At 43.8% G+C, this 25,981-nt stretch overlaps 1 protein-coding gene across 1 annotated transcript; it reads left to right on the top strand.

Moving 5' to 3' along the window:
* The first annotated feature begins 23,369 nt into the window (after positions 1–23,369).
* On the top strand, positions 23,370–25,663 carry LOC147453631 (uncharacterized). The gene is made up of 3 exons (XM_086516946.1): positions 23,370–23,498; positions 24,460–25,179; positions 25,301–25,663. The coding sequence occupies exons 1-3, from the start codon at positions 23,370–23,372 to the stop codon at positions 25,661–25,663; spliced, it is 1,212 nt and encodes a 403-aa protein (XP_086373072.1).
* Positions 25,664–25,981: the final 318 nt, after the last annotated feature.

Here is a 25,981-nt window from a genome sequence, read left to right as displayed (position 1 = left end):
GAAGCGCTGATCCCGTGTTGGAACGGGAAACTCATCATGAAGTATGCTGATGACTCTGTTTTTTAAATCACTTGGTACTTCACTCCATTTGTTTAGTATGTAGTGTCTAAACAGCTGGGAGCAAAGACCACGCATGCGCGAGATCACCTTCTTGCCGTCATCATCCATGATGATGCCGCCGCTGATGTCGACGGAGTAAGGCAAGCCCTCTGGCCGGTGACGCGTGAACTTGGGTGTCCCGGCAGGGGTCTCTAGCGGCGTGTCGATGGGGGTACGGACGTCAGGTGTCTCCACCAGCGTCTGGGCCCCGAAGCGAGGAGTGTCGAGTGGGGTGGCTCCTGGCGGAGTAGGTAGAGGTGTGTAGCTTCTAGGAACAGTCAGCCGTGCAAAACCTGGCGTAGATGGCGATGCTGTGGCTGGTGTGGGGGTGGGCAAAGAAGGGGAGGGTAAAGAGCCTCGTCGAACACGAGGCGGTGTGGAGGCATCGGTGGCGGAATCCCCACAACAACCGCCACCGCCACCACTAGAGCGCCGGTGTCTAGACGAGTGTGAAGCTCGTCTCGTCGACGCCGAAGCTTCGGAGCGCGCCGAATGCTCCGAAAGAGAGGGAGATGCGGATGGTGTAGGAACGCGCGATGATGCGCCAGAGCGATGACGCTCCACGTACCACTGTCTCTGCTGCGGTGACAAAGAAGAAAGAAACTCCTCATCATCCATACCTGCATTAAACACACGAATATTTAAACTTAATATTGAATGAATAGAGTAGACAATGACGCAAAGACCATTAAATACAATGACGTAATGACGCATATAAATACAATGACGCAATGAATCGAGTGATAGAAGAGGCAAGTCGAAAACTCAGAATTTTCAATCAAAAGATGTGAGCGCGAGTAGAAAAGAGCGTTATACACCATGGAAGGTACTTAGAGAGCCAGAGCTTTTACAACACGGAGCAAAATTGTTCAAATACAATATTTGTGGCTTTAAGAGATCTCTCTCTCATCCTCGCATAACTCAGCATAACTTCCTATATCTATATAGAGCTCTCCGTTTAAACACATATCCTCTGTTTCATTTTGTAGCTCCTCTGCATGCACCCCATATAGAGTAGTAGCATCTTGATGCTCGTCTGGCACCACCGCAGCGGCTTCTGATTGAGCATCTTCTCTGATCTCCTCCATTGATGTCGTTGTGATTGGCACATGGTAGCCTTCATACGTCCTTGCACTACGAGGGGCTACCTCTATGACGTACCACCAGTTTGATGTAGACTTTGTAGGATGAAATATTACCTGCCAGAGCCACATAACTTACATGAGAGCTTTCAAGCACATAACTTGTAAAAGGGGGATGTTAACTATTTATATACTTACTTGTTCACAATGCTCGGGTAGTACGAAAGTGTCTCTTAGGTCAGTCCATTTCTTAGTAGAATCCACCTCAAGAAAACCAGACTCTCCTCTACGCACAGTAGCGTTGCGACCCTCCATGATTATCTTGAACCATTGCACGTCGAATAAGTCGACAAAAAATCCTCTGTAATCGATCCTCAAAATCTCTTGCAGCGTGCCGAAGTAAGTGAGTTCCGCTACCACAGGATCTGCATCAGAGGAGCTCCGCAACATTTAGTTTGGCGAATGGTATGGAGTCTACGTTGATCTCCTTTTGTGAGATCCATTGCACCAGCTTTGCAAGTTTGTAGATTGTGTTACGGATGTCGAGAGACAAACATCCCTCAATGGCAACCGGTAAAATAAACTGTAAAGTATGTGCAGCAATGATATTAAAGTCCACATTTTATGCAATGATATTAAAGTCCACTATGAACGTACCTGACACATTTTATGCCAATCGTGTGACTTCAAACCGGTAAGCTTTCCTTCTTTAGTAAAACACTTTCGGAGCGAGTGCATTACGCCAGTGGGGGTCCGCAAAGATCGAATGGCCTCTTTTACTTTGCGTTCTTGGGCTCCTGTGAAAATCCATGGTGCTTTAGGGAGTTTTATCGATCCATCAGACGCTGTTTGCGGCCAATATTTCTCCATACGATCCACATTTCTAAGATCAACTCTGGCTCCCAAAGTATCTTTCTTGCCGGTCAAATGGTCCCATAGTAGATTACCCACATTCTTGAATATGTGCATTGGATCGAGCAAGTGATTGATCATGAGTCGGGGCCAGTATGGTAACTCGTACCATAGAGATAGTCTCTTCATCCCTGGAGGCAATCCGTCATCGCACATCTCCTTCTGCTCTAACCATGCTTGTGCAGACATCCTTGGTGGCTCTCTTCCCAAAAAGCCATCGCGTAACACATGATTCTCTGGAAGATACGCTTGATGACCTTCGTAGATTTGCTTCTTCAGTGAGGGTGCCCTACGTGCATTCAGTCTAGGTCCACATGTGACACATGCTCTATATCCGCTTGTTTGAAGCCCTACATGTATACACATGATAATAGATCAACTATGGGAAAAAACAATATTTACAGTGTCTGAGTAGTGAGTGTCAATAGATCACCTGAGCATTCTGTTAGCCCGGGATAGTCATGCATGGTCCACATTAGAATGCCTCTGATCAAAGCATTCCGTCGTCCTGTGTGTCGGCTCATATCCACCACCTCTATGCCAATCCACAATTGTTGTAGCTCTTCCAATAGTGGACAAAGATACACATCCATATTCCCCACTTTATAACGCCCTGGCACAATCAAGCTTAGCCATAGGTGCCCCTTCTTCGTAGTCAACCACGGGGGAATGTTGTAGTTGACGATGACAACGGGCCATACACTGTAAGATGTTGATCTTTGACCAAATGGATTTACGCCATCCATAGCCAGGCCTAAGCGCAAATTTCGAGCTTCCCTGGCAAAATCCGACCATGTTCCATCTATATGTTTCCAGGCTGTGCAATCTGCAGGAATTCATAGCACACCATCCGAAGATTTATTCTCCTCATGCCATGATGCTAGGGCGGCCATGGACTTACATTCGAAGAAATGCTTGATTCGAGGAAGCAGAGGAAAATGTCGCAAAACCTTTTGTGGAATTTTTGTCCCGTGGAGATCTACTCGATATCTTTCGGAATCACATTTCGGACACTTCTCCATGTCTGTGTATTCCCCTCTGAAAAGAATGCAGTCATTAGGACAAGCGTGGATAGAATTGTAATCCATCCCCAAGTTTCGCAAAATCTTTCTTGCTTCATCTCGCGAATCTGGCATCACATTGTCAGCTGGTAGTATGTGCTCTTTCAGCAATCTACACAACATAAAAATATGATACAGTCGTGTAAAAATCTATCAGATCATTGTACATTTAGAGTTCTATTAAAGTAAACTAATTGTAATAGATCACCTGAAAAGCGCTGTGACGCTAGTGTCACTCCATCCAAACTTTGCCTGCATGTTGAGAAGAACCAGGAGTGCTTTCAATCTAGACATACGTGCTCCATTATACAATGGCGTATCGGCTTCACTTTTCATATCATCATAGATAAGCCTTCCTGAATCCATGATCGTCTCGATCATTTCATCAATCTCGGGCTCAAACATTGCCTCGTTGGGAATGTGCTCTGCATGATCATCCCCCGAGCTGTCAGAGGCTACATCTTGTGGCCTCACATATGCTGCTTGACCAACGCGTCTGCGAACACGTCTATTGGGTTGCAAGATTGCTTCTTGTTGGCCAGCGTCAGAGTCCGACGAGTTATAATTGGCAACAACTCGATCTATAATAGATGGATCGAACTCGCCAAATTCGCGAACGTGCTGCAAAGAAACACGTCTTGTCCGTCGCACAGCATGCTTGCATTGATTACAAGGACATAAGACCCACGTTGAGAGATAGGTGTTTCGGTTGGACGGTCCCACATCCTCGTCGCTACTCATAATGAGGATAAAAAACTTATAACCTGGACAAAAAATTTAATATTCTATTGGCATTCTTCGTCTTATCTCTCTCTCTCTCTCTCTCTCTCTCTCTCTCTCTCTCTCTCTCTCTCTCTCTCTCTTTACCTCACATTCTCTAGTCATGTCCAATCCCCGCACACCTCGGTCTAGAGGTGCACGGAGATCAGAACCACCGGGTTATAATCTCGTCTTTATTGGTCAATACCTATATTTGTGGGTACAAGAAATCTACACACCCACGTCTACATGATACTGCATGTAGTGGACAAAACCCCTTTGCCTCTTCTCGAGCTGTAGCACTTCACTTCATCTTAACATCTTTTCACAGTAGATCTTTTCACTGTTCGTCTAACTCTAAACCCTAAACCGTAAGTAATTCTTGCGTGGACTCGATCTAACGTAAATAAGCGTAAATCTAAATAAACGTAAATCTAACTAAAAATAAAGCTAAATCTAATTTAACGTAAGTCTAATGACTAGAGGTTGTCTAGATGGTCATTGTGTCGGGGATGTAGTGACTCTTGCCACCCTGAAGATCCACCTTCTTCCCTATCTTCTGAAGACATTTCACCAGTACTTTTGGATCGACGGAGCCCACCATGAGTGAAGGCAGCAATACCCTATATTCCATTGAGGGCTTTCTTCACCCGCTTCATACAGGCATCGCAGTCTATGGAGACCTAAATCTAATCTAATATAACGTAAATCTAAATCTAGCTTAAATAAACGTAAATCTAGTTAAAAATAAACCTAAATCTAATTTAATGTAAGTCTACATATAACCTAATCTTTAACGTCTTTTAAGATAGTTTCCTACGACGTTATAACTCTCTTCTTCTTGTGTGTGTGCGCGTGTGTGGATGTGTGTGCCAATAAAAAGAGATAAATGGTATAACCTTTCTATCACCCATGCCAAGTATGATAGATTGATTATGCCATTTCCCTCTTGAATAATAGGTCTTGAGTTCAACTCTTCGTCGGCTAGATCTTTAGGTCTTTTAATTTTAATTAGTTTCCTACGACGTTAAATTAGTTTCTCTCTCTTTCTCTCTCAATGTGTGTGCGTTTTTTTGGATCGTATGCATGTTTTCTCTCTCTTTTTCTCTCTCAATGTGTGCGTTTTTTATTTATGCATGTTCTCTCTCTCTTTTCCTCTCTCAATGCGTGGGTTTTTTGTTTATGCATGCTCTCTCTCTCTTTTTCTCTCTCAATGTGTGTGTGCATTCTTTGTTTATGTATATGTGTGTGCGCGTTTTTGTTTTTGTTTGTACTCTCTCTCTCTCTCTCTCTCTCTCTCTCTCTCTCTCTCTCTCTCTCTCTCAAAAACACTATGTGTGTGTGTGTATGTGTGTGTGTGAGAGAGAGAGAGAGGGAGAGAGAAAGAGGGGAAGGGAACATGAAAATGAGGAGAGGGAAGGAGCATACCTGGCTCTCCTTCCTCTCCTCGTGTGTGTGTGTGTGTGTGTGTGTGTGTGTGTGTGTGTGTGTGTGTGGAGAAGAAAAAGAGAGAGAGAGAGAGAGAGGGAGAGCGTTACCTGCTCTTTGCTTGAGGGCGCCGAAAAACTCAGATCTGAGATCTGAGTTTTTGGGCGCGCTCGGTTATTTTTTTACCCCTGCCGGCGTCGCTATGAGCGTCGCAAATTTACAAAGAAATTTGCGACGCTCATAGCGACGCCGGGAATTTTTTTTTGGAGCGTCGCTGTGTGAGCGTCGCTAATATGAAGAGCCTCTTGTAGTGGATGACATATACCATAATGAGAGTCGAGACTACAAGGGGGGCAAACTTGTGACCACAATACCAAAAGATTGAAGGTGAAAATTACCATAAATATGCTAGTAGCTAAAAATTTCAAAGAGGGCAAGGCTCAAGAAGCCATGCAAAAAGGTAAGGATAATGGAAATCCTAAAGTCGCAACTCTCAAGCCTCAAGACTCCAGACTCAAGAGCCACTAGCCTAAGAGGTCTCCCAATTTGTAGTAGCTGGCTGGAAATCATGTACATCCTCCCATTTCTCATCATCGAGCTCTAGGCTCGGGTCGATCTCAACCATGGATGAAGTACCTGGTGTCGGTGGTTGTGCATCTCCACCTACATGAAGAGCCTCTTGCTCCATCTCCCATTCTATAAAAGGATCTGTTTGTTTGTCTGTACTTTTGCAAAGCTTTTTAAAATTTGTGCTGACAAAGACAAGCTTATTTTCCTTCTTCACTCCAAGCCGATTCCTCTTCTTGGAAGCAATGTGGCTAAAGGTACTCCACAATTGCTCCAAGCACGAGGTATTAACTGACTGGCTGAGAATACGAATTGCCAATCTCTCAAGCTCAGTGCCATCATAGCCATAATCCTCCCAATATAGCACTGAACCTATCTTCCTGCGATCAATCTGAGCATCTGGACTTCCAAATGACCTCCGCATCTCTCTGTACTCTCTCAACTGATCTCTAAAAACGCGTCGCCCATATCTGTCTAGAACCATCTTGTTTAAGATCTCTGTAAATTGTTTCATGACTTTTCTATCTATCTCTTGCCCTGCACCTTGGAACTCTAGATCCATCATGTACGCTGCCCCATGTAAAGGAGAGGCATATGAATTCAACCTCGAGCTGCAAAGCGCATGGATCTCCTCATATCACTTTGCGTTTGGCTAAAGCTGCAAGTTGCTTGATCATGCGGTCCATTGCCTCATAAATCTTGCCAATACAAGGATCCATGCCATTTAAAACTCGAAGCAAATGAACCACCAGTTTTACTTGTGTATCTAGATTCTTGAGCTCCTTCTAGAACTCAAGATCCGCTGCCTTATCCTTGCACAAAATCCCTGCAACTGTCTCTGCATTGGGGGAGGTGGTGAACTCATCATTGATTAGGACCTGTTGAACCGCATTTTGACATTTAGAAAGCCAGTGGACAAGAAGAAAGTTAATGCGAAGCCGGTGTCTGATTACTTTAGAAGCACTTTGCCGCCAAACCTCTTGAGGTACTCACTCTGAACCAAGTTGTGATTGTTGATGAAAATAACAATCTTCACTGCATCAGCAATGATTGGAGCGATCTAGTCTAGGTTTTTGATGTCTTTTAGAAGGTTGTTCAAGCAGTGTGCCATGCCAAAGCACACTATCACATGCGGATAGTGGTCCTCTATAATAGCTGCTACTGTTTGATGCCTCCCCATCTATGACAAAGGCCACCACGTGTTGCTCACTAATTGTTTCTATGTCTATTATCCACTCTGTAGAGAGGACAACATTGGACTTGCCACTCTTGGTGGCATCATGAGAGTGCACAAAGTACATCTCTCCACTTGAGTATGTGATGAGGCCATCGATTGATCTCTTCCTTGTATCGCTCCACCCATCGGTAATGAGGGAAACCCCATGTTTTTCCCAAAGCCGTTGAATATTGAGTGTTGCTTGCTCCACAATCACCTTCTCTTGATCGAGAAAAGTGGTTCGGAGAGCCTCTTAAGATGGTGGCACATAGCCGCGGTGCTCTACTCTCCTATCCACTACACTATAACTTTCCAATACTCCAACCTTTTTCGATCACACATAGAAGATGTTAGTATGATAAATCATAATTGATTACTCACAGTTTAAACTTTAGAGATCATAGTGTCGAAAATGACGATAACGAAAGAAATGAGAGAGAAGATCAATAAAACATACCTCACCGCCCTAAATGGGTTATGGTCATGATAGAAGAATCATGCCAAGGCAACATCCACCTCTTCCTTCTTCTTTGGGTCCCAGGAGGTGGCAAGTGTCCTTTGGTGACGAATCAAACCTGATAAAGATCCATTGCCACCGGCACTAGGTAGAGAAGAAGAAGGACAAATGAGGGTCTTTGGCTCAATACCTTTGCATGCAGGCTTGGCTTTAAGGTTGAATTGTTGATCCTTTTCTTCAAGCTCCTTCCTTTTATTGATGGTTACGTTGGTGCAAAATCTCACCTCATGTATCGACACTCAAAGAAAGTGTGCCCTCACTTTTTCATTCCCCCCTTTTCGTGTGTAAGAGCATAGCTTGCATGCCCATGCACGAGAACCTCCAACCGTCGACAAGATGCCCTCTGAGATCACTTCATCCCACCTCGCCCATTTGTTCCCGTTTTGAGTGTTGCCCACATGAACGGAGGGGGTTGTATGAGAAGAAGAGACCATGGATTATCCATGAAAGAGAGAGAGCTTGATCTTTCAGGGTTTGAGAGACAAAGAGAGCTTGAGAGAGGGCTTGAGAGAGAAAGGCTTGACAATGTGAGATCTTGAGATAGAGAGCTTGAGAGAGAGGCTTCACCTCTTGAAAGTTGAGACGGAGGGAGAGAGAGCTTGAGCCTTGAGGGCTAGCCCAAGAGAGAGAGGTTGAGAGCTTGAGCCTTGAGGCCCGAGTGGCGAGACTATGCCTTGAGAGTTGAGAGCAAGGGAGAGAGGGCCTTGATGCATTTGTACAGGAATGGAGGGAAGACGGAGCAATATATAACCTTTCTGCTGGTTTCATATGACCGTTTTTTATAGTTGGCTGCCTCACATGACCATTTTGTTGCTGCCCGTTTATGGCCTTAGAGCCTGCTCCGGCCGTTCTAGTTGTTCCAACCCGTTCCAGTCTATTCTTGCCCATCCGTTTTGATCACAGCCGGTCAGTTGGAACAGCCGTCCATTCTGGAACATTCCAGGCATGATGAACCGACCAGAACGCCGTTCCGACGTTCTAAGGCTCCCACTACAACATGCTTTGCGCTTTTCGACGCGCAATATTTTGACGCACCGTACCTTTCCATGCGCATTTTGACGGGCATACACCGCATCAATATACGCGTCGATACATACGTGGTAATACACATGGCAATGCCTGTCGAAAGGCGCGTATTTACACGTGCATTTTCACGCGTATATCGATGCGTATATCGATGGAAAAAAACTTGGGGAAAAAAACCAAATTCGCTCGCAGGCGGTCATTTTCGCCTGCAAGCGCGCGCACAGATCTAGCCTTCTTGGAAACCTACAGCGCAGGTATTGTCCTCCCCCCCCCCCCCCCCCCCCCCCCCCCCCCTCTCTCTCTCTCTCTATCAAGTTACATTGTGTGTATGTGTGTGTGTGTGTGTAGGAAAGAGAGTGAGAGAGAGAGAGAGAGAGAGAAAGAGAAATGTGTGTGTGTGTGTGTGTGTGTGTGTAGAAGATTAAAGAGAGAGAGAGAAATGTGTGTGTGTGTGTGTGTAGGAAATTAAAGAGAGAGAGAGAGAGAGAGAGAGAGAGAGAGAGAGAGAGAGAGAGAGGGAGAGAGAGATAGGGAAATAGAGAGAGAGAGAGAGAGAGAGAGAGAGAGAGAGAGAGAGAGGCATAGGGAAGTAGAGACAGAGAGAGAAATAGAGAGATAGAGAGAGAGAGAGAGAGAGAGAGAGAGAGAGAGAGAGAGAGAGAGAGAGAAATAGAGAGAGAGAGAGATAGAGAGAGAGAGAGAGAAATAGAGAGAGAGAGATAGGGAGGTAGAGAGAGAGAAATAGAGAGATAGAGAGTGATATATATATATATATATATATATATATATATATATATATATATATATATATATATATATATATATATAGAGAGAGAGAGAGAGAGAGAGAGAGAAATAGAGATATAGAGAGTGATATATATATATATATATATATATATATATATATATATATATATATATATATATATATAGAGAGAGAGAGAGAGAGAGAGAGAGAGAGAGAGAGAGAGAGCGAGAGAGAGAGAGAGAAAGAGATAGGGAAATAGAGAGAGAGAGAGAGAGAGAGAGAGGTAAAGAGAGATAGATAGAGAGAGAGAGAGAGAGAGCCAGAGATAGAGGTAGAGAGAGAGAGAGAGAGAGAGAGAGAGAGAGAATTAAGTAGAGATAGCTACGGAGATGGATAGAGAGAGAGAGAGAGAGATAATAGTAGATAGAGAAAGTAGTGGTGAAAGAGTTAGCTTGGTTGACCAATTCAAAAGGGTGATTGCAGAGTTCAAGATGCCAACAGGATGCATGCGGTGTCTCAAGACAGCATTCACTCGTGACGATCAACTGTCAGGACTGAAATCGCACGACTGGCATAAGTTCTTGCAATTTATTCTTCTAATTGAGATCAAGGGGTCTTTAACGGAGGAAGTGCGGTCCTGCATATACAAGATTTCAGAGCTAGTGCGGTGGATCTCTTCCAAGGAGATACGAGAGGAATCCATTGTAGTCGCAAGGGCTAACTCCATTGAAGCAATTTGCATGATTGAGAAGTATCTACCCACAAGCTGCCTAACTATCCAAATGCACTTGCTTGTCCATGTAGTAGATGAGGTTGCAATGGCAGTTACAGTCCACAACTATTGGATGTTCTTTCTAGAGCAGTTCATGAAAACACTTAAGGGTTTTGTTCAACAAAAAGCGTGTCCAGAGGGGAGCATGGTAGAAGGATGACTGGTGCAAGAGTCTCTTGTCTTGACGACCGTATTTCTATCCGTTTTTGACCCATAAATACCTCGACTATGGAGCGATGAGGAGGATGCAAGATTGGTGGGAGAGGAGCTGCAGGAGCAAGGGGTGCTGAAGAAAATGGACAACACCATGCGATAAAAGATCATGAAGTTTTGTATACTAAATTCAGAGCCAATGCAAAAATGGCTTGAAAGGTACGAAGAAGAAAAAGAGAGACTCAATTAGGAGCGACACGATTTCAGGCGAAGCCGAACGACTAGATGCTTACCCTTTCCATACCATCTTGCTCCTCTACCTGAATTCCTTACAATGCCATGGTTGGATAAAACAGTGAGAGTAGCTCGACAGATTGGAGAACCCATATCTCCAGAAGAGGAAGAGCTGGCTATTGGATGTGACTGGAGGTATCATACATACATGGCACTGTGGTCACATGGAAAGCATTTCAAAACACATCAAATTGACAGCAGAAGAAACACATTTGATAGTGGGGTAATGGTTAGTTTCATGCAAAAGAGCAGGGCCAACGCCAAAGACACGAACAAGAGCACTAGCAACCTGTATTACTGTGGTCTGGTGTCAGATATCTTGAAAGTCAGCTTCAGACGGTTTGAGATGTTTTTGTTGGATGTGAAGTGGTTCAAGGTGATTACTTCTTGCCACAATGCAATGGTACGCAGAGATGGAAACAAGGTTGTGCAGATAGATTCTACAAAGGTTTGGACATATGCGAGCGACACGTTTGCTCTCTCCGAACATTGAGAGCAGGTGGTCTTTGTACCGGACCCTCAAGAGCGACAATGGTGGTTTGTGGTTCAGGTTGCTCCAATAAATAAACAAGTATTTGAATGGCAAGAGCTTCTGGAGGAAAGTCGGCCAGACGACGTAGATACTACTGTGACATTAGATGAGATGGACGAAGGTATGGCAGAGGAAGCTGACAGATATACGAGGGATGATGCAGACGAGACAGATATGACACTTGTAGATGAAGATGCAATGGATGAAGACAATCCACCAGAACGAGTTGGGGCAGAGTTATGTATGCAGTTAGAGATATACGATGATACGATGCAAGATCTTATTGATGATGCCTCACTAGTCGAGGCCTATAGGTGTTTGTGTGAACACGTTGATTTAAAATCAAGCTCTTTATTAATTTAAACAAAGCAGTTCTGACACTTTCTTTTACTTTCTTTGTGCAGGACTTTACTATGGCAGACCAGTCGTCAGATCCCGCTTCTATGAGTGCAGTTGCATTTATGGGCTTCCTCACACGGATGATGCCCACTCAGATGGCAGATGCATCTCAGTATTGGATAGCCAGAGGTACGAGTACCATGCCTTCGGGATTCACACCCGAGGGTCCGACGCCTATGAGGGGGGGACGCCTGTGGGTACAACGTCTGCAAGGTCTCCGATCACGGCACTTCTACACCTAGGGATACAGTAGACGCGGCTATGTCAGCATCTCCGTAGCACAGGTGCACTTGCCGATCTCAGTGATCATCAGGTGGAGGTGGTGGTTTCTATGGAGGAGGGTCCACAAATGCTTTGACCCCTCCTCGCTCACGACCCCCGTTCTACCCAGGCACACCTCTCAAAACACCTCTTAGCACACTTCGGACACCTTGGGGGACACACAATCCTAGTGCCTCCAAGGTCTATATTGTACGACCATATGGACAGGTTGACATGGATAGTGTCGGGACTGAGATGAGACAGCGGGTTCACCAGCTCGTGGAGGAGCAATTTTCCAGCACCATCATGACGTCTTGGACTCATCAGGATCATAGAAAAATCAATTATATTGTGGAGACCGTCATGAGAGAGTATCGGCCTGCTCCGGGTTCAGAGGAGCTTCCGAGGAGGTGGACCACGAATGCTTCACGGGACACCATGAAAGATCGTTACATCTCTTCGGGCTTTCAGACAAGGCTCACTGAAGCCTTTGGGCATCTCACACAAGTTGTGGCAGAAGATCAGGGAGGATGAGGAGACAGTAGCGTCTCACCGTGGAGGTACGTAGGGAGACTAGGGGAACATCTCATCTTGGCAGCAGAGGCTTCGACACCTTTCGCTATGAGTTTGGGAGTTTCCAATCCAATCCTAGCTATGGCGTTTTTTTTCAAGAGCAATGAATCATGTATTCTTAATTACTGTGGTTTTTCTATAAATGCAGAATCTTGGAATGCATTGAGCCCCGACACGCCAGGAGGAGATAGATGGATATTGGAGAGGCATTTATAAAGTATTGAATGATTTTGCTGCCGCAAGAGAGCCTCCAGACTGGGAGGCCTTAGAGTCTCGCTAATCGATTGAGGTGAGACGTTTGATCCACATAAATAATATGTGTGAGTTGACTTAATTTATTAAGTATAAGTGAAGTAATATCATACTAATTTTGTGACTTGTCCCTCTATGTGCAAGTTGTGACGAGTGAGTCATCGGTGGATTTCTATATATGTTTTGTGAGACACAGACACATCTCTGTGTTTCTTTCTTGTATAGACATGGTTATGGTTATTGTTTATTGTTTATGGACGTTATGGTTATGGTTTTGTTTTGTTTATGGTATTGTTTAACTTTATGGTTATGGTTATGGTTATGGTTATTGTTTTGTTTATGGTTATGGTTACAATTTGGTTATGGTTTTGCAAAAAGTTCGTTATATATGAAGTTCGTTATGGTTATGGTTTTAATTTGGTTATGGTTTTGCACAAAGTTCGTTTCATTTCTTCCATCAAGTTGTGCCTTAAATCTCATGTGAGATCCTACATGGATATCATGTAGGAAGCGTATACATATGGTTTTTTTTTTAAGGGTTTATGTTAAAACGAAGGGAAGTCTGCCAAAATTTATGCGAGAGCACGGTTGATTTTGGTGCTGCTCGCTTTGTTGGGCGGAGGATAGGCAGTCTGGCTATGGCTGTGTCCATCTTTTCACTGGGCACAGGCCAAGCTGCCTGTCCTCTGTCCAAGAATGTTTTTTATGATATGGTTGTCAAAATATGCGTCGATATAGGCGTCGAAATACGTGTCAAAAACAGGTGCCTTCGACGTAGATATCGACGCGTATTTTGATTGTTTCATAGGGACGAGAATTTTGATGCAGTTTTTAACGGTTTGTGTCGAAATCTACAGCGAAGGCACCTATTTTTGTTGTAGTTTCCGTAGGTACGTTCCTTTGTAACTATGGTTAATGAAACTGCCCATAGGGCTGCAACCACCTCTACTAGAGAGGGCGACAACAATCATAAGGGGAGACTCTCCGAGTGAAAAAACAACATATGTACAATGAGGCTAAATCAGGAGGTGGGAGGAGGGAAAATCCACACAAGTGGACGGTAGTGCCATCTGAGCCTCTCTACGCACCCGCATGCGATCACAGATGCCCTAGAATCTCTTGAATTGTCCCTTGAGAGTATGGATCATCTCTAGCCAAAGATCTCAAACTGTCTCTGGTGGTATTGATAGCCGTTTTTGGACTTTCTGTAATTGTCATAGTGAGCTACCTCACCCTACCAAAATCACCTAAAATAGTGGCTATCCCTCCTACCTTTTCATTATACATAGGCGTATGTGAGTTAGGAAACTTTTCCCATATCTTCTTAAAACTCTCAACTAGCTAGTAATTAAGTTAGTTGAGTTCAAAAAGTAAATAAAATCTATTATAGCCCATTTTTGTGTAAATATTTCATTGTATATAGCGTCTAAATATAAGGAATTTTCATAATTATTTTGGTATTTATTTAAATATTTCTACCTGGGTATACGTTGTTTGCCTATGTATGCTATATACATTGACTCACCATTACCACAATTTTTCTTACCATTTTCCATACTCTTTATTCCATATAGAAAGATTTTCATGCAAGCTCTCTTATTTTTTTTGTAAATCCACTCTTAGGAAAAAATACCTTTTGCCATCAGTCATTGCCTTTCACTAAATTTCTATTTTTTTCAGGTATTATTTTTTACCTCTTGTAAATAAATATACATCAATAAAAACAAATGAGGGCCCTCCTCATTTGATTCTCTATATTTTCATATATTTATTTTCCATATATATAGCCCTCACTATTTTAGATTCCATGAATTTTTTATATATACTAACTTGTTTTTTCATCGTATCCATATATCATATTTATGCATAATCCACAATCATGTATATTTTCAAACCCCTAAGAATCAATTAGGTCATGATATAATGCAAGGAGGGGCTCACCTTTGGAGCCATATGCAAATTCAACAAAAGGGGGGCCACTCAAGACTTTTTTGTGAAGACAAATAGGAATTTTGGTGGTATTTTTTATATCCATCTCCACTCCAAATTTGAAGCGGTGGTTAGAAGACAAAATGTGAACCAAAAAGCTGAATAATCACTTCAAAAGTTTTCATAATTTTTGGAGCTACCGCCGGTGAGATATGATTTTTTAATTGAACCCCAGTTTGCCCACTTTTCTCACAAATAGCCCATAGTCTTCTCTCACCTCTTCCACACTTCTAAACACACATACACACAGACACTCATTCCTCGCAATCCCTCACTCAAACCTGCACTTTCCATGGTTTCTCTCACCTTCTTCACCATTAACCTCCCCTCTTACTTCCATAACTCTCATATGAGCTCTACATGAACATACACCATCTCTATGCCTTTCTCTATTACTTCCAAAGTACAATTCCATCTTACCCCTTCTCTATATACATAAAATTCAGCATGTAAATCATGCTTAACCTGTGCAAATTGAGATATCTCATCAAAAAAATAGTCATTTTCATTGTGGTAATCAACCTTGATGGCGGTGGCATAAAGAGGAGAAGAAGAAGAAGAGGATCAATAGTCATTTTGAGAACCTACACAAGTAAGTCTAAAACTTATTCAAGCTTTATCATCACAAGTATTTCCTCACTTCATTCAACCATCCACCTCATTCTACCCATTGTAAACATATCATTAACTTTCTAGTGATTACTAACACTAACCACTAACATAATAACACAAAATAGGCATTGACCTAACCCTAAAAGACACCTCACCTCAAAAAATGTGTATAGTAACTCTCTCTCTCTCTCTCTCTCTCTCTCTCTCTCTCTCTCTCTCTTTTCTTAAAACTCTACTTTCACCTTATCTACCATCAATAATGCTCTCTTTTGAGCCCACATCCATGACTCAAGCAAACAAAGAAGGCCCGCAATGTTTTGATATTTAGAAAAAATCATAATCCTGATTTGACTACCTTGTAAATTAAAGTTTCCAATAATCTTACTGAGAGGTCTCCAACCTATAAATAGGACCCTCTCCTTCTTATAAAGGAAGCCCTAATATCTCACATAGCACCCCAACACTCTATGCATCAGGAGAGACTCAGGCATAGCAGCCACTTTGTGAGCTTCATTTATTGTGTAAGCTACACATTGCAAGTGAGACAACGTGAGTTCAAAATCTCAAAACCACTATTGTATATGTTTCTCCATCATCAATATATTGAGGTTTGGTGTATCAAAGGAGTGAATCGATGTTCAAATCTTCATCCTTCCACTTGTGCAATACGGTTTGGTGAATTCAAGATGACTTGCGTATTTTAAGTTTCTATCCTTTGATCTTGTTCGACAAAGTATTTTAGTGTGTTTTCATTGCCAATATTGTGTCCATTGTAAGAGGGTATTGTGGTGAGAGGTCTCACACACTTTAAGATAGTGCGTGTGTGATGGCAATGTTTAGCATCTACTAAGCATTGAGTTAGCTTTGTACAAGCTCTATGATAGCATCATAACGAACCATCCCCATTTGCAAGTCACAAACAAGGTATTATGCAAGTTCCATTCATGTGTCTCTTTTCCGTTTGCTTGAGCTCTCTCTACTCCATTTAGTGTGTGTCCTGGTGTGAGATTGCTTGTGTGTGTTTTGGTGCATCTTCTTGGGTGTGATAGAATCTCTCTTCTTGCATCCTAGTCCTTATACCACAACTAGGTGGTGCCCTTCACTTGTTTGGTTGTGGGTTTGTTGTTGTTGTTTCTTGCTTGTGGTTACCCCAACCCCAATTGAGCAGCACAAGAGCCTTGAGGAGTGTTTAGAGGTCGTCTCTCTTGTTGCCCGCCCCGGACTGCTTAATTTTAGTGCTCCCACTCAGGAGGGCTTGTGTATTTTTTACGTAGAATCAACCTTTATAATAGTCAAGTAGTTTGCATGAATCACAAGAATTTGTATGATCCTTTCATTCCCGTTGCAAGTAAAAAGGTGCACATAATTGTTATTACTAAGTTGCAATTTCAACGAGTAATTCGTAGAATTTTGGGCCCTTTTATGTTGGCCGAGATAAACACTTCAATAAATCCTTTTATTTTGACTCTCATTAAGTACGACCTTAGTTTAGACATTGGTGCAGCCAAATTTGGTCCGTGCCAGGAAGGGTGACAAGCAGTGCTATGGATGCTAGCAGGTGCATGGCGGTGAGCTAAAGTAGGTGGAAAAGTCCTCAGTAGACCAGTGGTAGCGGAAATGTATGTCTAAAGTGGTTTTTTAGGCCAACGGGCCTTCAAATTGGGATAATCAGGATGGCAGACCAAAGTGTCCAAAATATATGGAATGTATCTCGAAATGTAGGGTTCAAGCTGCTCTTGAGGCCTGTCCAGACGGCTCGTCAAACGAAGCCTCGGTGTGAAAGATGTGCTAGTTCGAAGTTGAAAGGTCTTGCAGATCCCCGACGGGCACGCGAGATGGGGATAGGTGGCCCGAGCTAGAATGCACAAGAAAGTGTGTAAAGCTCAATTTGTGGAGCATGCCACTCTTTTTGGAGCTCAGACGGGCAAGTTATGGCCTGTGGAATATTTATCGGGGGTCAGGTATGTGCACAACGGGCCGCGTTGATAGGCGCGCTGACAGGAGTTTTTTGAGCTTGCTAGAGTTTTGAAGAATCCCATGCGACATGGGGAATTGGCTCAATTTGTGGCTCGATGTTTGGAGACATAGGTGTTGAGATACGCCCAGTTTTATGTTGGAAAATAGTCACGACGGAGGCGTCCGGGCTGATTTTTTAAGATTTCATGGCTCGTCACTCGAGGTCGTGCGGCGGTCTGAATGTAGTGGAGTTCGTGGGGTGTGGTAATAGTAGGGTGGAACTCTGATTTAGAATGGCCCAATAAGCTGGCAAAAAGTGTGTGTACGTGCGAGCATCGGCAACATGCGCAACGGGTACTTCGGGGAGTTTTTTTTAAAAATGCAAAAGTTGGATAGTGGGTATTCTTGGGAGAAGAGAAAAAGATAAGCCTTAAGCCTAAGAAGTAAACAATGGCAAAAGGATAATGTGGACCCAAACGAAGGGTGCTGCTGATTGGAAAGCCTTTTTTTTGTAAAGTTTGAAACAAGAGAGAAAAGAGCTATAAGGAGAAGGGAGCAACGATGGCCCCGTCATTGCCAATAATTTATTGCCAGAGGTACTGTTGCACTTGAAGTCAGGGAAACGGATCATGAAGTGGGTGATAGAGCTACAAGAATTTGAGTTTGAATTTAAAGTTGACCATACAAGTCGATCTCACCTGGGAGATATTTTAGTCAGCAAGGCGGTTGATTTGCTGATCTATCCTAGGGTGGTGCGGGATGAAACCGAGAAGGAGCCTGACTTAGCGCAAGCTTTTACCATGTGTTTGATGGATCATATAGGAGGGTAGTACAAAACGCAGGCGGAGGTGTGGTGATACGCAACAAGGTGATCTTTTCAAAAGCTTATGACTTGGAGGATGTTCATACCAATAATGAGGCGGAGTATCTTACCCTCCATTTAGGTTTGAAACAGTGTGTTGAGTTTGGTATATCGAGGTTGGTGGTGAAAGGTGATGCACTCTTAGTTATCAAGCCGTTGTTGGGCCAATGGCAAGTGAAACAGGATTCATTAGAGCAATGGTTCTATGCCATCAACAAGTTGCTGAAGTTTTTTTAGGAGGTTCAGTTCAAGCATGTTAGGAGAGAGCAGAACCAAGAAGCAGATCATCTTGCAAGCAGCAAAGTACAAGTGCAGGTTGAAGGTATATGTGTCCCCAGCCACCTATGCTAGTCGTGAGACCTTAAAAGAGATTGAAGACTTTTTGAATACCGGTCAGTGCTTTAAAAGATTCCCGAAGCTACAACAGCGGAGGATAGTACAAAAATATCGCAAGTTTACACTGATAGGGGAGGATCTTATGACCTATGGACGGGATGAAGTGCTGCGAAGGGTACTTTATAAGGAAGAACTCGGTATGGTGTTGCAGCAATGTCATGAGGAAAGTGGGCATCAAGGTAAAGACCAAGTTCTGTTTCGAATCTTGAGAGCATGTTTTTGGTGACTGTCGATAGTACGTGATGTGCACTATTGGTGCAAAACCTGCCATGAATGTCAGACTATGGGTGACAAGAGGCTGATAGCCGAATTGCAGGAGGCTATCATTGCCCAAGATTCTTTTAAGAAGTGGGGCTTGGATGCCATTGGTCCACTCCAAAAGTTAGCAAGTGCTAAAAATATATTGTAGTGGCTATTGACTACCTTACCAGGTGGGTTGAGGCCAAAGCTGTGAAGGAGGTCAATGCACAGATTGTAGCCCACTTTGTTTTCGATAACATTTGTTGTCGTTTTGAAGTGTCATGAGTAGTCATTTTTGATAGAGGCCAAGGATTCATGAGAAAGCTTATGCAGGCATTAGTGAAAAAATTAAAGATTCAACATCAATTTTCCTCGCCTTATCATCCCCAATGCAATGGTCTTGTGGAGAGTGCCAATAAACAAATCATCAAGATGCTGACAAAGTATGTGTATAAGCAAGAGACTGAATGGGAGATCAATCTAGTGAAGTGCCTATGGGCCTACAGGACATCCTACAAAGTGGCGACCAACTTTACTCCGTTTGAGTCGGTTTATGGTAAGGAGGCAATAATTCCAATGCATGCACAACTGGGTGCTTTGAAAGGTATGTGGCGCATCAATGCCACTCCACAAGCTATCTTACAGGATAGGATTGTTAGCCTTGAGGCATTACAAATCAATAGGGAAGCAAGAGCAGACTACTACATGAAGCAGCGGGAAAGACGAGTGGCCAAAGTCAATAAGAGACTGCCAGACAAGAAAATAGAGGAAGGAGACCTGGTAATGAAATACGAGAGCTACTTGGACTTCACCTTACAGAAGAAGTTCAAGAAGAAATGGACGGGTCTGTACAAAGTTCAAAAGCGTTTCCGAATGGGACCTATCAGTTGGTGAGAGTTAATGGTAAGTTTCTCAGGCACATGGTAAATGGTGTACGGCTCAAGCTGTACTTTGACAGAGGTCTCCTGCCTAATGTAAACCAAATTGTAGCCAGGGGGTTTGAGCAACCCACCTGAGGAGATTTGAAAGTAACAGATATACAGTGTTGTACATATTGCACATACTGTACATATGGTTGTGCCTTTTTCCATATGCTTCAGTGCCAGTGAAGTGGTACAAGTTTCAAGTTCTGTACATATGCTTTTGGTTGAACATGAATGTTCAACTAGGGGGTGTGCAATGATGGTACAACCAAAGTTGATCCGTGCCAGGAAGGGTGACAAGCAGTGCTATGGATGCTAGCAGGTGCATGGCGGCGAGCTAAAGCAGGTGGAAAAGTCCTCGGTACACAAGTGGCAGCAGAAATGTATGTCTAAAGCGGTTTTTTAGGCCAACGGGCCTTCAAATTGGGATAATCGGGGTGGCACACCAAAGTGTCCAATATGTAGGGAATGTGCCTCGGAATGTAGGATTCAAGATGCTGTTGAGGCCTGTCTAGACGCCTCGTCAAACGAAGCCTCGGTGTGAAAGATGTGCTAGTTCGAAGTTGGAAGGTCTTGCAGATCCCCGACGGGCACGCGAAATGGGGACAGGTGGCCCGAGCTAGAATGTGCAAGCAGGTGTGTAAAGCTCAAGTTGTAGAGCATGCCCGTCTTTTCAGATTGCCCTTTGGAGCTCAGACGGGCAAGTTATGGCCTGTGGAATATTTGTCGGGGGTCAGGTAAGTGCACATCGGGCCGCGTTGATAGGTGCGTTGACAGGAGTTTTTAGAGCTCGCTACAGTTTTGAAGAATCGCATGCAACATGGGGAATTTGCTGAATTTGCCGCTTGATGTTTGGAGACATAGGCGTTGAGATACGCCCAGTTTCATGTTGGAAAATAGTCATGACGGAGGCGAGTCGGGCTGATTGTTTGTATTTGATGGCTCGTCACTCGAGGTCGCGTGGCGGTCTGAATGTAGTGGAGTTCTTAGGGTGTGGTAATAGTAGGGCGGAACTCCGATTTAGAATGACCCAACAATTAGCTGACAAAAAGTGTGTGTACGTGCGAGCACCGACAACATGCACAACGGGTACTTGGGGGAGGTTTTTTTGAAAATGCAAAAGTTGGATGGTGGGTATTCTTGGGAGAAGAAAGGAAAAAAGCAAAAGGTAAGCCTTAAGCCTAAGTAGTAAAGAATGGCAAAAGGATAATGTGGACCCAAAGAAAGGGCGCTGGTGGCTGGAAAGCTTTTTTTTAAGGAGAAGGGAGCAACCTTGGGGGAAAAAAGGATCAAGAGGGAAAAAAATAAGAGTAAAAAGGAAGGGTTCTTTTGGCTTGGGAGGCTCAAGAGTTTTTTCGGTTCATCAAAGAGGGAAAGCTCTCGCTTGTGCGCGGCGGCAAGGAAGGAAACAAAGAATCTCCACCATCAGGACGGCGTCAACGAATGTTGTCGAGGTCTGGCCTTTTTGGGGTGCTCGTCAAGGTTGTGCCGAGGGAGCCGATTGTACTAGATCATTTTGAGTAAAGTGAAGAAACATTGTCCGCTTCTTGGTGTCGATTTTCCCTTCCCCTTGCTCTCGTCTTATGCTCTTGTGCAATTCGTGGTGTTGCCTACAAGTGTGTGTGCGCTTCGAGCCATCGGTATGTGAATTTGCAGAGAAAGAGAGAGAGAGGTGTCGTCTGTGCTGAAGGGCAAGGATTGAGCATCGTGGCATGGGTGTGTTCGATTGTGGTACTGCTAAGGGTGTGTGTGATTATGTGAAGTGCAGGTAGAGCTCTGCTAGCAAGTTGTGTGCGTTTCGAAGGTGTGTTTGAGAGGATAGGGGTGTTGTGAGTGCCCTGAGCTATAGGGACGCCTTTATTTGTGTGTTGGACGTGTTCCCCATTCGCCCTCTCCATCTTCTAGTTCCCCCACTGAGGAGTACGCTGATTGCCCCTGTCAGCGAAAGAAATACAGGTTTTTGTATAGGTAAGGATGGAGTCCCAAAGCTATGGTCTGATTTTTACACGTGAAGAGAATCCAGACGAATGGCTTACAGATTTTGAATTGTACATGTTGTCTTTGCGAATGCCTAATGAGGAAAGCAAGATGCAAACCTTCCCTTTGGTGATGCGCGAAAAGGCCAAACTGTGGTTTGAAGCTTTGGAGATTGAGCCGAGACAAGCATGGCCGACTCTAAGGGCAAGATTTTTGCATGATTTTCATAAAGAAGCTTCTCTAATTGAGATGGATGCGAAGCTAAAGGCTCTAAAGCAGGATGTAGGTGAGGAATTTAGTTTGTTTCTGGATCATTTTGAAGCATGTTGGGAAGAGTTAGCAGTAGCTATGCAGCTAGCCAATTGTGAGTACTTCAAATTGGATAAGTTTATGGCATGCTTACATTCAAAGGTGAGAGAGAAAGTGGACTTTGAAAGCCCAGAGAACTACAATGGGGCAGTGGCAGTTGCAAGGTCAAAAAGTAGAAAAATTTAAAAAAAGATAGAGCAGGGCGTAGCAGGTTATGAAGCAATGGCACCTGTTCAACCACAAAGCCCTCGAGAGTCAACTCAAGAGGAAAATCAAGGGAAAAGGGCTATGGTTGTTATTCCGCAGCAGTGGATACGTACAGTTCAGGATCTATTACAGCAGATGCAAGAGCTGCGATTGAGTTTAATGGACAGGGGACAACCAAGAGGAGCAAGGGGCAGGGCAAGGCCTCTACTTGGAAGGTGCTATAATTGCGGTGAAGAAGGGCATTATGCACCCGACTGTCCCCATCCAGTGAGGGAAAGAGGTGGTATCTACCCATTGTTTGGCAGAGGGAGAGGCCAAGCACAGTTTAATGGCCCGAGGGAGCAGGCAGTTGAGAATCCAGTGTAGCAAGCCCAAACGGATGGTGGTGAAGTCCCGAGGGTGAACATCATTGGGGTGGATAAACAGGATGTCGAAGTTTTGGCCAACAAAAGAGCTACAGCTAAAAGTGAGACAGAAACTGAGTGCGGGACTAGAGCTCGTAAAGGCAAAGAGAAGGTATACAAGGAGGAAGAAAATCCAGAAACTAGCAAGAAAAGAAGGCGTCGCAAGATTAAACAAACATATTTCTAGCTTGGGCGCGACCATCTAGAGTATGATTTGGCAAGTGATGTCCAAAGTCAAAGAGCTAATATTACTTTTGGACAGTTCTTGGCATTGAACCCATCATTTAGATAACAATGGTTGACTAGTGTTAGCACTAGGCTACCAAGGGGTAAGGGCAATGTGCAGGCGGTGCAAAATATGGCACTCAGGGTAGGTAGCCCGACGGATTTTCTTCCTTTGTTGGATACTGTCATCGAGAAAAGGATGCAGGTTCAAGCCTATATGGATGGCGGAGCATAGGTTTGCGTCATGATGGAAACTGCGATGAAGGAAACAGGGATCAAGGCGGTAGCCAAGTCGAATGTGCGCATGAGGATGGCTAACCATGCTAAAGCTAGGTGTTTGGGCATGGCCCAGGATATAAGAGTGAAAGTGATGGGCATAGAGTGCCTGATCGACTTATTTGTGATGAAAGCTGGGGATAATGCATATCTTATCATCTTGGGTAGGCCGTGGCTATTGGCAATAGGTGCCAAATAGGATTAGGAAAGCAAAGTGTTTACCCTACCTAATAAAGAAAAAGGAAGACAAGTGGTGCTGGATCTGAAGACCAAGGACATCCATTTTCATCTTATGGCAGCAAGAGACAAAGGGGATACCACCAGCTATGAGTCCAAAATGAAATGGCCTATGATGAGGGCTATACAGATACAGAGGAAGAAGAAAGCAAGGATGATACGCTCAAGATTGATGCTGACATTTTTGAGGTCACTGTGGAAGAACCTTGTGCGAAAGAGGGGGTGCAAGCACAGGTGCATGCCATAAGTACTGAAGAGATGGTCAATATTCTAAGTGGAGACTTGACCTAGAAGGAGAAAGAAAGTTATGTCCAGTTGTGTGCATCTTTTCCAAACCTATTTGCAAAAGAGTATAAATATTTGAGAGGAGCCAAGGGTGTTTAGCACAAAATAGCCCTCAAGGAAGGATACAAACCTAAGGTGCAAAAGCTAAGGAGATTGGGTGAAATTCAAAAGGAAGCCCTTTGGCAAGAGATCAATCAGTTACCGGATGCAGGTATTATATACCCCTGTAAAGGAGTCAGAGTGGGTTTCCCCAGTGGTTATCACTCCTAAAAAGAATGGGAGATGGTGGGTGTGTGTCGACTATAAGCCATTGAATGCTGCGACCAAGAGGAATCACTACCCATTGCCGTTTCAGGATGAGACTTTGAATCAAGTGGCTGGCCACGAGAGGTATTCCATTATGGATGGATTTTCAGGTTACTTTCAAATAGGGATTGCTCTTGAAGACCAACTGAAGACGACATTCATATCTCCATGGGGTTGCTTTGCCTATCGCAGGATGCCATTTGGTTTGGTGAATGCCTATGCCACCTTCCAAGAGTGGACGAATAGGGTGTTTGGTCCCTATTTGGGCAGGTTCATTAGAGTTTTCATGGATGATATTGGATGTTATAGCTCAAGGGCAGATCATTTGTCAAAGCTATGACTATGTTTTAAAAGACTGGATGAAGAGGGAGGCCAGTTGAACCCCAGGAAGTTTAGATTAGCATAGCCTCAGGCATCATTGTTGGGCCATGTCGTGTCACAAAATGGGATTGAAGTGGATCCAAAAAAGTTAAAGTCTCTAGTCTTGATGGAGCCTCCTCCCAGTGCATAGGCTTTGGCGTCGTTCGTGTACAGATTGAAGTATCTGTCAAGGTTTTTTTGGATGTTGTCGCAATATGTATACCCCCTTCAAAAAAGGGCGCAGCTGGTGCATGGTTTTAAATGGGACGAAGAGGCTCAAGTAGCTTTTGACACGGTGAAAGAAATCTTGTGTCAACTGCCTACGGTGTGTCCTCCCAATCATGAAGATGATTTTTATGTTGCCATGACAGTAGGCACTATAGCCATTGGGGCAGTACAATTGCAAAAGGTGGGAAGAAGCTATAAACCTATTTATTTTGAAAGCAGGGTGATAAGTCCTAGGGAGGCAACCTACATTGAAGCCGAACAATGGGTGATGGCCTTCGTTTTTGCTTGCAGGAAGTTCAAGGTGTATCTCATCGTGCGAATTTTTTTTGTGCTAAAGGCCAATAATTTATTGCTGGAGATAGTGTTGCACTTGAAGTCAGGGAAACGGATCATGAAGTGGGTGACAAAGCTACAAGAATTTGAGTTTGAATTCAAAGTTGACCATACAAGTCACTCTCACCTGGCAGATATTCTAGTTAGCAAGGCGGTTGATTTGCTGATCTATCCCAAGGTGGTGCGGGATGAAACCGAGGAGGAGCTTGACTTAGCGCAAGCTTTTACCATGTGGTTTGATGGAGCATATAGGAGCGTAATACAAAAAGCAGGCGGAGGTGTGGTGATACGCAACAGGGTGATCTTTTCAAAAGCTTATGACTTGGACGATGTTCATACCAATAATGAGGCAGAGTATCCTCCATTTAGGTTTGAAACAGTGTGTCGAGTTTCGTATATCAAGGTTGGTGGTGAAAGGTGATGCACTGTTAGTTATCAAGCCATTGTTGGGCCAATGGCAAGTGAAACAAGGTTCATTAGAGCATTGGTTCTATGCCATCAACAAGTTGCTGAATTTTTTTTAGGACGTTCAGTTCAAGCATGTTAGGAGAGAGCAAAACCAAGAAGCAGATCATCTTGCAAGCAGCAAAGTACAAGTGCAGGTTGTAGGTATATATGTGGCCCCAGCCACCTATGTTGGTCGTGAGACCTTAAAAGAGATTGAAGACTTTTTGAATACCGATCAGTGCTCTGAAAGATTTCCGAATCTACAAAAGCGGAGGATAGTACAAAAATCTCGCAAGTTTACACTGATAGGGGAGGATCTTATGACCTATGGACGGGATGAAGTGCTGCGAAGGGTACTTTATAAGGAACAAATTGGTATGGTGTTGCAGCAACGTCATGAGGAAAGTGGGCATGAAGGTAAAGACCAAGTTCTGTTTTGAATTTTGAGAGAAGGTTTTTGGTGGCCGTCAATAGTACGTGATGTGCACTATTGGTGCAAAACCTGCCATGAATGTCAGACTATGGGTGACAAGAGGCTGATAGCCGAATTGCAGGGAGCTATCATTGCCCAAGATTCTTTTAAGAAGTGGGGCTTGGATGCCATTGGTCCACTCCCAAAGTTAGCAAGTGGTAAAAAATACATTGTAGTGGCGATTGACTATCTTACCAGGTGGGTTGAGGCCAAAGCTGTGAAGGAGGTCAATGCACAGATTGTAGCCCACTTTGTTTTCGATAACATTTGTTGTCGTTTTGGAGTG

This window comes from Adiantum capillus-veneris, chromosome 7 (assembly GCF_014529385.1).
Source record: "Adiantum capillus-veneris isolate H3 chromosome 7, ASM1452938v2, whole genome shotgun sequence".
Lineage (NCBI taxonomy): Eukaryota > Viridiplantae > Streptophyta > Polypodiopsida > Polypodiales > Pteridaceae > Adiantum > Adiantum capillus-veneris.
The sequence above is the reverse complement of the archived record's forward strand: the minus strand, read 5'-3'. Positions and strand labels throughout refer to the sequence as shown.